The following is a 14,079-nucleotide window of genomic DNA, read 5'->3' on the forward strand; positions in this document are numbered from 1 at the left end:
AGAAGCTGTCTTGCCAGGCTCTAGCTGCTGTTTATTCCCATTGAGGCTGGAAATCAGAGGAGGGGTCAGATGCTGGCCTCATCTGTGCAGGCCACCAGGTATCTGTTATGGTGGGGAACGGGTGCTGCTGTCCCACCAGGCAAATGCAGGTATTCCAAGGAAGCTGCTGGGTTTTCCCAGTGGCAGTACTTAAGGTCCATGTCTTGGGCACCCTTCCCTGGGTACCCTTTGGGTATTGCTTTGCCTAGATAGCATCAGCACTGTTTCACAAGCTGCTCAGAAAGCTGGGATGGGTCCTCCTTACTTTCAGACTCTTTAGACAGCGACTTGCTCTGTACCGAAGCAGCAGCTCAGACGGGCAGTTAGATATTCCCTGCAAGGACGCTATAAAGCTGGAAAATTATTTACCTTCCGATCTCCTGCTTAACCTCATAGAGGGAATGGAGCTTTCTCCGGGTGGCCACTTTCTTCGCTGCTTGGTCTTTCTTAGCTTTGGCAATGAAAGAAAAGGTAAGGATTAATATTCAGATTACAATGCCTTGCAAATAATGCGCAAAACTATCACAGGACAACTTAAGGCAGGGAAAATTATCAGGGTCCTTCTCTAAGCTTCTGCACACAATTAGGTGTAGCTGTTTGATGAAAGAGCCTGCCAACATGGACTTTGGGGCTGTATCTTCATCTGACATACATCAGAAGAGCCATGCTAAAGAGCGGAACACCATCGGAAGTATGGCCCCCCCTTCTGTGGTCCATTGCATCAGTTCATCATCTAGTCTCGAAAAAAACCCAGCTTATTTCTTCATAGATGTAGTTCATTAGACCATTTACCCTCACGGGATCCTACCATGTTGGTAGCATGCAAATGCCAAGCAGGAATACAGGGGAGATACCATACCAGAAGAAGACTGCAACAGAATATATTTTGCAATGGCACTGAAAGCAACTCATGGAGCTGAAAAAATTAAGTTACCTTCATGTACAATAAGCTCTGCTTTGCACAAAACCTCTCCTCCAGCGTTTTTGGCAACACAGGTATAAACACCACCGTCTTCTGAGACAACATTGTCCAGGACTAAGAAATATGTTGTTCCTTCCTTCACTTGATGGAGCCTGTGGCTGTCTGTCAACAAGGAAGTGCCCTGAGGGAAAGAAATGATATTTTGGCACTGAAAATCAAGACAGAAATAGATGTTCCTTCTCTTCAAGGAATGAGATACACCAGCAGGGCTAAAACACAAACCCTTTAAGCATTTAGGCTAGCAAACCTCAATAATAAAATGCTGGCTGACAAAGTCCCCCACGACTAAATGTTTTTCAGCTTCTACGCTATTCATTAGCATTTTTTGTTTAACATCCCATTCATAGGGAAAAAGGCTTGGGAGAGATCACCAGGGCTGGTTTTCCCTTCAGTTCTCCTAGGCAAGAGGCAGTCAGCCCAGGGGAGCCCAAAGAACATCTGCTTAACTCCTGCCTGGTCTCCAGCTTGTGCTGGCTCGTCTGCTGCTTAATATAGTCATATACGATCTGAAAGGAGGGCGTGCATGACACAATTTACACAGCAGATTATGACAATTTGCAGAAGGATCCTATTAGACTGCCTGAGTGGGAAATAAAATTCCAGATGAAATTTAATACAGATAAATGTAAAGTGACGCTACGTTATTTTCCCGTATGAAATGTTGGGCTCACAGCTGATCCTTATTACACTGGAACAAAATTTTGGGTTACAGTAGCTCCGTGGCAACATCAGCTCAGTGCTTGGTGGTAGTCAGAAGTATACCACAGGTTACAAGTTATTAGGGGAGAAATGAAGAATAAGATTGAAAACGTCATCTTGTAAATCCTTGGTTTGCCACGGGTGCTTGATGTGGCAATGCACTTTCTGCAATTGCTTCCACGTGAGGACTGATGGAGCAAGCTGGGACTCTTCAGCCTGGAAGGAAGCTCTATGATACAATACGATATTACAGAGCTCTACAAAATCACGAATAGCCTGGAGAGAGTGGGCAGGGATTAACTGCTTCTGGTGGAAGAACTAAGGGCCACCACGTGAAGCTCGTGGCAGATGTGCACAGAACAACCAGAAGAACACAAAACACATTGTAGATGGATCGAACTCTTTGCCAAAGAAGATTGTACTTGCAAGAAGCTTACGTGGCTCCAAGGGGAGTCTACATAAACATGTGGAAGGGAGCTTCATTGTGGGTCAGTAAACAGATAAAATTCAGCTAGTTCAGGATATCTCTGAGCTGAAAATGTCAGAGATTGGGAGAGTATTAAGAGGGTATATCATATATTCTTGCCTTGTGCTATTCTTTCCTAGCTGTCCGTGTGTGTGTGTGTGTGTGTGTGTGAGGGGGAGGTTCTTGGTTTGTTGTTTGTTTTTTAAGGGTTTTTTTGTATTTTATTTACTTCTCTGAGTAGCTCATCCTTGCACTTTCCAGATGGAAGATAGAAAAAACTGGAATAAAACTTATGTGTACAAAACCAGTTTGTTGGACAGGAGAGTTACAGGCAATCATTACTGAAAAATGCTTGCTCGCTTCAGGGGCACATCAGTATTCTGAGGAATAATAAATGATTTCTCTTTCCTTTCCATGGGATACTCAAGGTCATTAGTCACTGTTTTTTTTTACTAACTTGCTATAGAAAAGATACAGTACGTGGAAGTCATGTTGACAAACCGTTCTTGAGCCCATCCCTGACCCCAAAACTACAGTACACATCTTGGTGGGTCTCCGGCAGGCACCGATCCCACTTCCTGCGCATCTTGGTCTCCAAAACCGTCTTGGTTGCCCCTCCCTGCTGAAGGGGCTACAGTGACACTGGAGACAACACAGGTCAAGGTGCATGGTTGTGGTGAACCACTACAGCTGTTCCTACATTGTCCTCTCATGAAAAGGCACTTCTGGGCACAAATTGAAACACAGGAAATTCTGTCTGAACATAAGAAAAAAACACTTTCTTTACTGTGGGGGTGGTTGAACATTGGAAAAGATTGTCCAGAGAAGTTCTGGATTCTCCATCCTTGAAGATATTCAAAACCCAACTGGACAGAGTCCTGGGCAACCTGCTCTAGCTCTTGAGCCGTGGGGTTGGACTAGACGATTTCCAGAGGTTCCTTGGAACCTCAACTATTCTGTGATAACATGAAAGAGAAGGTAGAAAAAATATCTCCAACATCCAACAGGCATTTGCGGGTCCCAGAGACAGCTGAAGCTGATTTGACAATCTCTGTATCACAGTCTATAGACGTGACCCCGAATCAGTGTAAGAGGCATAGGATAAAAGAATAAAAGAAATTCCCCACAAAAATACTGCTCTGTAATCCTTTCTGTGGTCCTTATTCCCTGTCAGGGAAACACCTTCACTCACCTTAAACCACAAAACAGTAGGCTGAGGGTTTCCTTCAATAACTGCCTGAAATTTGGCAGGCTCCCCAGAATTCACCTGCACATCCTCGATTGTCACTTGCATGTAGGGTGCACCTGGTGAGACACAAGGGTTTGCGGCCATCACGATACCATAAATTTATTCATGGTCTGCTGATGAAAGCTGAGTTACTCAAATGGGATTTCCAGGACTGGCCATTTAGGATGTGACATTGGTTGAATGTCAAATCAAGAGATATCACAGCATCATATATGGGTCTATTTTCACTGGCATTACCTTTAGCCCTCCTGTTTGCTGGCTTATGCGTTATTTTTTGTTTAATAGTTACTGCTCGAGAAATGCAAGTACTTCAGAAAACAGACACCGAGAGATATCACCGAAGGAGAAGACAACGGGACAATCATGGGATCAGGGAGAGGAAAACAAGGTTGTTCCTTACTTGTTGGGGTCTTCTCCTCAGTCTTATACACACGAGTTCTTTCCGTGGTCTCAATATAAACCTCACTGTGCACATCCCAGACCACATCTGCTTCTCTTCTGTACCAGTCTCCTGCCTCCGTGGCTGGTGATGTTCTTTCATGAAGACCAAGAGTAAATATCATTACACAGTCACACACAACTATGGAGATATAGGAATAGACTCTCAAGTTTACCATTATTTACTTAAACTTAATACAAGAAGATTTTGTTTGGGGAATTAATTTCTCCCCAACCTTTTCCATCCTTCTTGCACGACACACAAGTTAACAGGACTCTAAGGATTCCACTAAACCCACAAGAATCACTTTGAGTCACCACCTACTTCCTTAACTAGAACTTGTTTCTCTTACGACAAAGTCTGCCGTGTTCAGAAATCTGTGTGCAGGATCTGTATTTACCTGGTGATGGGAACTGTGCGTTCCTGAGCCCTTTCCGCTCCAGCAGCCATCTCTTTGCGGGAAGGACCAGGCCTGGGTTTTGTTGCACTTGGTTCTTCAGTTGGAATTTGGCTTCGTGCTTTGTCTGGCAGCAGAAATAAGGCAAGTTAGACACGTCACTGATGAAGGCACACCTGAAACCAGTCTCCAGTGGAGTCCATCTGACTTCAGCCAAGAGCAATCGCTGAGGCTAAGAGGAGGATTTGGCCCTTTTGAGAAGACAACATGAAGCAAAGGGATTGAATAACATCTGAGACGCTGAATGATGGAACACCGGTGACTGGGCAAAACCAACTTTTTTTTGAGGAAACACACACAGGCACAAACAGGAAAGGCAGCCAACAGGGACGCAATAAGAAACATGATAACTGAAAGGAAAATGTCTATTCAATGCATCCATTTTACTAGATAATTTAAGTGTGTTTGACTTCCACCATGTGGATATGATGAAATGCCCAGTGCTCGATGGCAGTTTAGATAGTCTTATTCTTTCATTATTATTTTACCAGATGCATCCTCAAAAATTGGTTTGATCTTCCATTCCAAAAGTAACCAATTGTCCTTTGATATTGACTGTTTGAGCTACCTCCTAGGATAAAGAGCGTCAGCCCCTTTTTCATCTGAGGAGTCAAATGTCAAATTGAGAGACATCATCTTCCCAGCAGGAAAGGTCTTTGGCGGAGCGCTCTGGGAATGTTTAATGATGGCTGGTTTTGGAAAAAAAGCAGCAGCTTTCAGGAACGGCATAGGACAGCTCTCCCAGGACGGAAAACATGGTTATTCACAGCATTACTGGTAGGATCAGAGAGCACAGGTGGATAGGAAACGTACTTGTGCTTTCCTATAGCCAGCACTGTTGAAATATTTGCCTCTTTTTTAATCAAAGTGCGTGATAAAAGGGACAGCTGTCAAGTCTCCAATTTATTAAAATAATCCCCCATGTTAATAACACCTTCAATTGTTTAAAGGACTGAAAAACTATTCCATTTGCTATTCACTGCTCCATCGTTTCTTTAGTTACAGCTAAGTAAATAATCTGTCCTATTTGGCATCTGCTTCTGATGATTTTTGAGTCATCCCGCTTTACCAGAGAGTTATTTTCATGGATAATTTTCCCCTAAAAAGGAGAAGAGGCTTTAAAGCCCATTCATTTCTCATGTTGGATTTTGGGGTCTGATTCCATGAAATCCATCTTTTCTTGTTAAGTTTTAGACAAAAAGATCCCATTTTTTAAACAGCATCTGGAGTCTGCAGGCTGAAGGCTGCTTGACAGTGTCCTTTTTAGGTCACACTGGTTTAAGGACAGTTATTCTGACTTGACACAGCGACCACTCAGACAAGTTGTTATGGCAGCAAGCATAAGGAGAAGCAGAAGAAGGACTGCAGCCCACTCATATTTTTAAAAACAACGCACACATGAAAGCCAGATTCTCCTAGCAAGACATAATCACGCACAGCATTGGTTTTAATCACAGGGCAACTGCTGAGTAATCTATTAAGTTTCCAGCGTCAATGAAATGCAAGTGAAGTTGTCATGCCCAAGATCCTAGAAAATCCACGGAGCTGGTAAGGGGGTGTTAAACAAATTCCAGCTTGCTAATGGCAAACAGTTAAAAAATAAATGAATGAATAAATAAAAAGAGAGAGAGAAAGAGAGATAGAAAAGGAAAAAAGAAGCAACCTTCCTTCCCCCATCTCAGCAAATCCAAAACCAAATAACTTCTGAAATTGCAATGGAAAAAAAATACCCTCAAAACATTAAAACAAGTCCAGAACTGGAAAAATCCTCTATGCCTCCACTTTGGAGAGGTGGCAGACTAAAAACTCTGCTTAGATATGAAGCTACGCTTGTGTCCCCAGCCTATAGCCCCAGGCGTCGTGGTGTCTGAATGTTCTCTCTTAACCTGCAACTGTTCAGAATACAAAGAAACAAAAAAACTTAGGAAAAAATCATTATTGGTGAGTTCAGCAATTTTGTCTCTCTTGACTCCATAGGACATTTTCCCGCTTAATTCCAGGCCTACCATGCCCTGCAGCAATTTGGGTTTGGGTACTGGCTTCATGAGCTATCAGAGGAGGCCCAGTTCCCCTTTCTGAGCAGGCAGAAGGCACGGACTCGAGAAGGCCGAGGCCACCAGCTCCTCCTCTCGCGCCTGGCGGAAGAGTCACAAGCAGTGACGCTGAATCCACAAGCTTCCTTAGAGCCGTCTTGATCTCCTTATCGGCGCGTTCAAGTGAGGCCTGGACAGAAGTCTCCGTCTCTGACTGTGGGGAAGTCTCTCCTATAGACAAGAAGAACAGCTTTTCTCTCTTCAAGGTAAAAGGAACGTATCAGTGTCACCCCACCCACCACAACCAAAGGAGACATTTGCAGTTGCGTCCTTCTCCCCAGCCCTAGAGCAGGGAGTTGATGCCGAAATCCCAGCAGGAGGGACCCTAGCTAGGACTCGCAATAAGGAGCTCGGCACACCGAGCTCCTGGCAGACGTTTCTCACCATGCTGCAATCACTGCACCGCACTGCGCACACACTCAGCCTCCCATCAGATGACCTGCAGAACATGGGCGGTAACAACGAACGAAGGAGGCCAGCTCCAAGCTCAACTCTACGTGGGCTGCTCTGACAAAAACACCTCTCTTAAGACCAGCGAGATGAACCCAGCTGTGCCCTGTTGTGCCGATACGGAGCCTTATGTGCAAGAACGATGTTATTCCTGCAGAGAAGGGGAAGGAGGAGTGAGCAGGTACCAGACTGACCAGCGCTTCTGGAGAAGGGAGGGGGAAGGATGACAGGGCTGATAATGAGCTTATAAACCTGAGAGGACGGCAGAAGAGACCGTGAAGCTACCACTTACAGAATAATGTATTATTTGTCCTACTTTGCAATACCAGATTTGCTGGGCCCTGCACTGGAAACTAGCTGAAATTTAAATATTTGTACAGGACTGTGCCACTGCAAGGCACTGTAGAGGCTAGGTCAGCTGGTGGGTACAGATGAAGTAATGTACAGAGGTTGTACACAGAGAAGCATTACACAGAGGAAGACGCAACTCCGACCTCAAGACAACTCAAAGTCTTGAGGGCAGAGAGAAGACAAAAGCTTTTCATACATATAAATGGCTTCTCAAGCTCATGTCCTTGCAGAACAACTACCCCGTAGACAAATAACATGGTTTCATTCCCAGTCAGCGCTGGCAGGAGAGGATAGGATAGGATAGGATAGGATAGGATAGGATAGGATAGGATAGGATAGGATAATTTGGATTGGAAAGGACCTCAAGAGGTAATCTAGTCCAATCTCCTGCCCAAGACTCTTTCCACTAATCTCGACAAGGTACAACAAAGGCACAGACAATATCTAGCAATATCCTCAACTACTTATCAAGATAGACAAAATCTGTGCCAGATTAAGACTTTTCCTCATGTCCCTGATGTGGCTTGCAAAGCAAGAGTGCCAACCCAAACCATAATTTGGGCCACGACAAAACTGGCTAAAAAGCTCCATTTTAAAACACCCTGTTTTGGTGCCTAAACCTTCAGTATTTTAAAAATGTTTCCCATAGGAATAAGAAACAAATACTACCCCCGTGGGTAGTAAAAAAGCATTCTGATTGTTTTTTTGGCAGCCTATAAAATCCCTTGCCCCAGGGTTGAGCATGTGCCAAAAGGCTCAGCTCTGCAACCTTTTGAGCCAATTCGCAAGGAGAGTTAGCAGGTATCATGCTGACAGAAAAAATAAGAGCACTTGCATACAAATGAGGAAATTCCCACTTTGCAGATGTCCACTGAAATGCCCATAAAGTGAGTTTCCAGCTGTTAGGAGCAATGATAATTAGCGGCAAATAGCCATGATGACTATACTGCAAGTCCAAACCTACACAGAACTATCTCAGAAAACATGTGCTTCTCCTTGTTTTTTATTTTTCCTGTTTGTCCATCCTTACCCTGTGGGAAGCTCAGACATCTTCCCTGAAGTTGGGATTTTTTAATAAAGACAAAAAATCAGATGTTCTTCCTTGGCAGGATTTGTCAGAGCAAAGGAAAGCTCGAAATGAAAAAACAAAAGAAATTCTGCCTCAAAAACGGGCTTGATTCCCTCAGCCTTCGCCTGATTTTAGGTTTGGCCCTGACTTGTTTGATGTCATTCACACAGAGGAAAGTCCTGTAGCTGTTTTGATTCTGCTCCTTTCCCATCCTTGAGAAAATAAATTCTCGTGACAGACCTCAGCAGGCGAAAGTTGAAGCCTGCATTTGCATCAGCCCCCTTTGAAGACATCTCATTGGATTTTTGTTTTTAATATCCTTCCCATGAGCAAGATTTCAGTTCCGGGTTTGTTGAGGGAAGAAGCAAGTCTTGCTCACTCCATGTCCCACCAGCCCGTCATTGTTCATCAGCACTGATCTGGATGGAAGATGCTTAAATGTTTCTCTAGATAAATCTTGCGATTCCTTGATGTTCCTGCTGCGATTGCCACCACCTGGTGCTGTCCTATGAGCTGGGCAGCTGCCAATAAGTGAACTATTTGGAAATAAAGGAAGCACTCTTAGTATCTCTTGGGGAGAAAATATATTTCAATTTAACCAGGCTTAATTTAATTATGGTATCATGGTCAAATCAATTAAACGCTCTTTTTGCAAATGAATATACTCGCCCTTCGTCCCCTGGGCAAACAGGTATAAAGTGACCAGAACTGGGCAATGATGTTTTACATGGAATAGATGCGAGCCTGCAGGATGACCCTGACAGTTGTTAACATGTGGTGGCCGCGGGGCTAGCACAGCTTCGTTCAAAGTCAACCCTGCGTCACACGCGTGCACCTCTAGGTCGAACCAGTGGTGCTTTAAGCTCAAGTTAAGAGGACTGCTGAGGCAGAGGTTCTCCAACACTTCTGGCTCGCGAGCTACTGCGGCATTCAGAGCTCCTCCATGCTGCTCATCCAGCCCCTTTCCTCCCTGTTTAGTGATGGCACACAGAATCAAGCTACCAAAATGAGGAGTTTGAATTTGAGCTGAGGTTAAGTCAAACTAACGCTGCGGTGAGGACACCCCTGTGGCAGACAGGTATTTTCCCGGTTCCAAAATGTTATATGGGAACCTTTTGGCCCACGCTCTCTCTCTCAGGCCAAAAACCAGGAACACAACACCGACACATGTTTTGAAGTTCCAGTTCAACCTTGAAGAAGCATGCAAGGGGATGAGCATTGCTCAAAATTATCCAGTCTGAAATCTGAGTTGGAAGCATCCCTAAAAATAGGTTCTTTTGCTTCAACGCTTCTGAAACTGTCCCTAAAAACTGCAGCTAGAGCCCACCTAGAGTCACGTTCTTGGGTTGCAACCCAACTCCTGCTGAAGTCAATGGGAGAAGTGGACTAGCTGGTGGAGCACTGAGTGCCGTTAATAAACAAAAACACAGAAACCCGGTGATACAGAACATTTATTGATATTAAGTCAGCAGCTAACAGATCTTGCATTCAGATTTTTTTGTCCTGCTGTTTTGTATCTCAAGCCAACCGAGCTTTCCACTTCTTTAATTTACCTGCAGGAATTATAGTAAAACATTCTTTGTATTAAAATTTTTAATACAACTGTATGTTTTCATCTACACGAAATAAATTCCCACACATCTCATTAGTTATCTACACAGTTTAATCACTTACAAGCATAATTATTAACCTCTAGGAAAATATTTTGAAAATAAATGTAAGAGACTTTTCATAAACCTTTCAGGTTTTGAACAGTCTTACACAGGATTTTAAAAATTCCTTTAAATTAATTCTCTTTTGCTTAAATTTCAAAAGAAAATGTAAACAGATGTTAATTGCTTTGGACTAATGAACTGAAATATAGTTATTTCTTCTATGACATCTGAACTACAATTTTCCAGCTTGTTTTAAAAACAAAAAAAAAAAAAAAAAAAAAAAAAAAAGAGCATCAATCAATGGATCAATCAATCAAGGATTATAAAGATGGAAAGAGAAAGCCTTCGTGAGATCCATCTGTCCTCCTTTTCTCTGCCAGATGAACCTGATTTCCTCGATAGCTAGATCGAGGCTGGTTCTTGGTTGTCAAGAAAGCGGCAAAATCCCTCTTCGGTCAAGGGCATTATGCCAGATTCATCCCTGACGTGATTCTGTTCAAAACAATCATCTTGTCTCATGGGTGAGCCTGGCTCAGCACTACTCTTTGCTCCCTTCGTCCTGAACCAGCTCGCTCTTGATTCCTCTGCGAAGATGAGTCATTTCCTTCCCTATAGCCAAGTCTGGGCAACAGCACAGCACCGATCACAAACGACTTCCTAACACTTCCACAGCCTCCAGGCAATCTCCAGATCACGTTTCTTCAATCAACCTCACAAAATCTTTTATCGCTGTGGGTATTACAGCATATGAGTAATTCAGGGCTGAACGTATATATTTAAAACCCCGAGAGCTGAGCAATGCTTCTAACGCTGTTTTACAACCCTTGTTCATTTTTATAACATCTTCTGCCTCCGTACAAGAAAACTTCATCAAGACATGCTGCCCTAACAGTAATTTGTCTGTGTTCCTCTACGTCTTGCGTGCAACTTATTTTTCTCTCTTTAGGTCACAGCAAGGACAAAGCATTCAAATACTTCAAGGTTTATCCTACTGAGACGGTTACGGTATTGCTGTACTAACACCATTCTCCCTGCAATGCTTTTGAACTTTTGATGGTTTTCTGATAAAGGACTGCAAGGACAGTGCTTGTGCCCATGCCCAGTAGGCCAAGCACACTTCTAACTAGTATCAGCAACCAGCTTCCCATGTCGGTGAACAGTCCTTACTCAGATGAAGCCTCTCATCTAAACTCAGTCTGAATTCATGCTGAATAAGAAGATAACTTCAAGCAGTCGCACCGTAAAAGTGCTAAGAAAGAGATGCCTCACTGGATGGCTGTAAGATCAGTCCACATCACCCTATCAATTCAATTGGAAAAAAAAATGCAGAAAAAAAGGGAATAGGTTCTACGACTATGTGGGGTGTAATACCTGAACAGCCCTTGCTAACGGGTGAAGTAATATTGCTCAGGACATACAGCTATTAGTTCTGCTTTCTCAATCATTCCAGATGCTGCTCAGTGGTATTTCAGGAAGAGATCACAATACACCTGCAGCTTTACTTACAGGACCCTGGTTTTTTTGTCAGCAACCCTTAACTCATGTTCTGCCAAACTGACCCACACCTTTTCAAGTACTCCAACGGGAAGAGAAACATTTTCTTGCATTAGTGGCGGTGTGACATACCCTTCACTTGCTCCTCTTTTTCCATATAATGCACTTTTGAGCATTATATGATGAAGTTGATTTGCCAGCTTTGGAAATCAACAGATGGTGATGGCTGTAGAGCTGAGCTGCAACATACCCATGCACCTCTCGATAGACATACAGATACGTGTACACCGACAATCAACATGGATAAGGTGGCAAACATATTCGATCCTCAGTGAGATGGTTTTCGAGTAAATCACTGACATACTCACAGAGCTGGTCAAGGATCATACCTTCTATGGTAATGGCTTGGCTCCTCTCCTCTCCTGAGTCAGGGCTGCTGCACTGTGGTGGTAAAGGTCTGCTCCGCTTTTCGCTGACCCTAATCTGTTCACCAGCTAAAGAGAATCATGCAGTACTGAATAAAATGCAGGATGGTTTTATACGATACAACTCTTCTATACGATACTGCAGCTAAGTTAGGAAATTCATTGCAACTCACAGCAGAAAGGAAGACATGACCCCAAAACCTAAGCTAGGGTCTGAATGAAGACGTTGCTGCTCAGCGGAGTTCATTATAATGCTTTAGCACAAATGACTCACATGCACAGACAAGTTACAGCACATAGGCTAACCTACAGTTACTTGCAGGTCGCTCTGCAGCCTGTGGCTCTGCCCTGAGGTGGCTCTATCTCCACCAACAGACACATATTCCTATCTTCTGCCATTTAAATGGTAGTCAAACAGGGGTTTTTGTTTATCAGCCATTTGTCCACCAAGTCTTATTCAGCCCAGGAAATAAGGGATTTGGGGATCTTAGCTTATCACAAATGCAACGTAATGTAATTTTGCTAAACTTTTAGTAGAAGTCATTAAATTATATCAGATTACCTAGCAATTTATGCAGAATAACTGAAGCTGCTGTGAGCTAAGAGCCATTTACCATCGTTCAGCTGACCCATGATAAGTTCATAAATTATGGTCAACTGTTATTATACCTGAGCCCTGAGAGCTTGTTCGTATTTTATTACAATGAACGCATAACTTGTGACTAACTTTTAAAAGATTTTTTTATATTACATTTAAATTATTTTAATCTCTTAGATGCTTCCAGGTATACTTTTTAAATAAACAGGAATTCCAGTGGTTTTCACTTGTATTGAAACCTAATTTTTTCTTTGGGGTTTGGATGCTTTCTTTGCAGCAGCATTAATCTGTTCTTAATTTAAAAACGGTCCAGAAACAAAACTTCATGTCCAATTGCTCCTAAACTTTGCACAGAGGTAGCCCTAGAGGTCTGGATCTGTCTTTAAGCTCCAGAATAAGCTGTTCTTATTTGAACAACCAAAATCTCAGATCAGAATATTCTGAAGCTTTGGGATGATCACAGACCAGGCCCACTTCAGGAGAACCTCACTTTTATGATGAGCTTTTCTGACATGACATGCAACAACAATTAATCAGCCACTAATCTCATGCAATCTCTCCGAGGAAAAGGAATTCTCCTATTTATGACATGTCAGACAGCAGATCTTTACATCTCTTTGAACTTACTTCACATTCATAGTATCCCATATCTTCCCTGTCAGGGTTCTTGATCACCAGGACTAACATGCCACTCTGTGGTTCACTGAAAGTCTGGTATTTACTTGTGTCCAACAGCTGCGCACCATCTTTGTACCACCTGCATGGGGAAAATACTGAATGTAAACCAGGAGAAAATACGCAGTGTCAAGGAGTCCCCAGCTCACTCATCCACCTATCAGGCCAGCGGGCAAACAACTCAAGAGTCAACCATTAGAGAAAAGTCTGGATCCCACATTGGCTTTAATTTCCTGGCAGACAGAGCTACAGATAGATCACACATGGATACTTGTACTCATCAGGCCTATGAGATACTGCTCAAGAAATCTCATTAGCCAATGCAGGGAGCAGTGGTCCCAATCCCGAGAAGCTATATTGAGCTTTTTATCTGAATACCCCAGACTGGTTGCTGATAGAATCAACTCAAGTGTAGGGCAGGGAACATGAAGGATTCATAAAATGTTGTCAGGGCATTAGATCTGATACAGTCCTATATCAGGTATTTTCTGTAGGTGTTTCTTTTCAGGTGCTTGCTGGAATAAATTGCATGAGAATGCCAAGAAGGTTGGGACCAGGAAAAGCCAGGATTGGGATGGGGACAAGCTGGAGGACACAGAGATGAAGGGTTCATAACCTTGAAGGACAGGGCAGGAGACTGTTCTGACCACCGAAAATGGGAAAAGAGAATTTGTTCCAAAGCGACTTCTAAAGAACTGACCTGATTTGAGGCCTAGGTGCTCCTTCAATAGTACAGGTAAACTGAGCATCTTCGCCGTCAATGTAATAAGCATTTCTAACCTTGTTCACAAACCGTGGTGGCACTGCAAAGCAAGGATAAATGTAGCCAACAGCTGGAACTATGACAACACCCTGACAGATGCAAGGGATGTGTCCCCGACCAGATAATTCTTCCACACAAGACCCTAAAGACCCCATTTTCTAGGAACAATTCACTA

The 14,079-nt window shown here is 43.2% G+C and overlaps 1 protein-coding gene across 1 annotated transcript in view; it reads right to left on the minus strand.

Annotated features, from left to right (window-relative positions):
- The window catches only part of LOC136991348 (obscurin-like), a 143,932-nt gene that overhangs the window by 21,288 nt on the left and 108,565 nt on the right, over positions 1–14,079 (minus strand). The window contains 10 exon segments of the mRNA XM_067292215.1: positions 409–490; positions 974–1,142; positions 3,379–3,491; positions 3,836–3,969; positions 4,275–4,398; positions 6,338–6,595; positions 11,833–11,853; positions 11,856–11,937; positions 13,094–13,223; positions 13,842–13,944. Of these exon segments, the coding sequence (XP_067148316.1) occupies positions 409–490; positions 974–1,142; positions 3,379–3,491; positions 3,836–3,969; positions 4,275–4,398; positions 6,338–6,595; positions 11,833–11,853; positions 11,856–11,937; positions 13,094–13,223; positions 13,842–13,944 (1,216 nt within the window).

Source organism: Apteryx mantelli, chromosome 2 (genome assembly GCF_036417845.1).
Source record: "Apteryx mantelli isolate bAptMan1 chromosome 2, bAptMan1.hap1, whole genome shotgun sequence".
NCBI lineage: Eukaryota > Metazoa > Chordata > Aves > Apterygiformes > Apterygidae > Apteryx > Apteryx mantelli.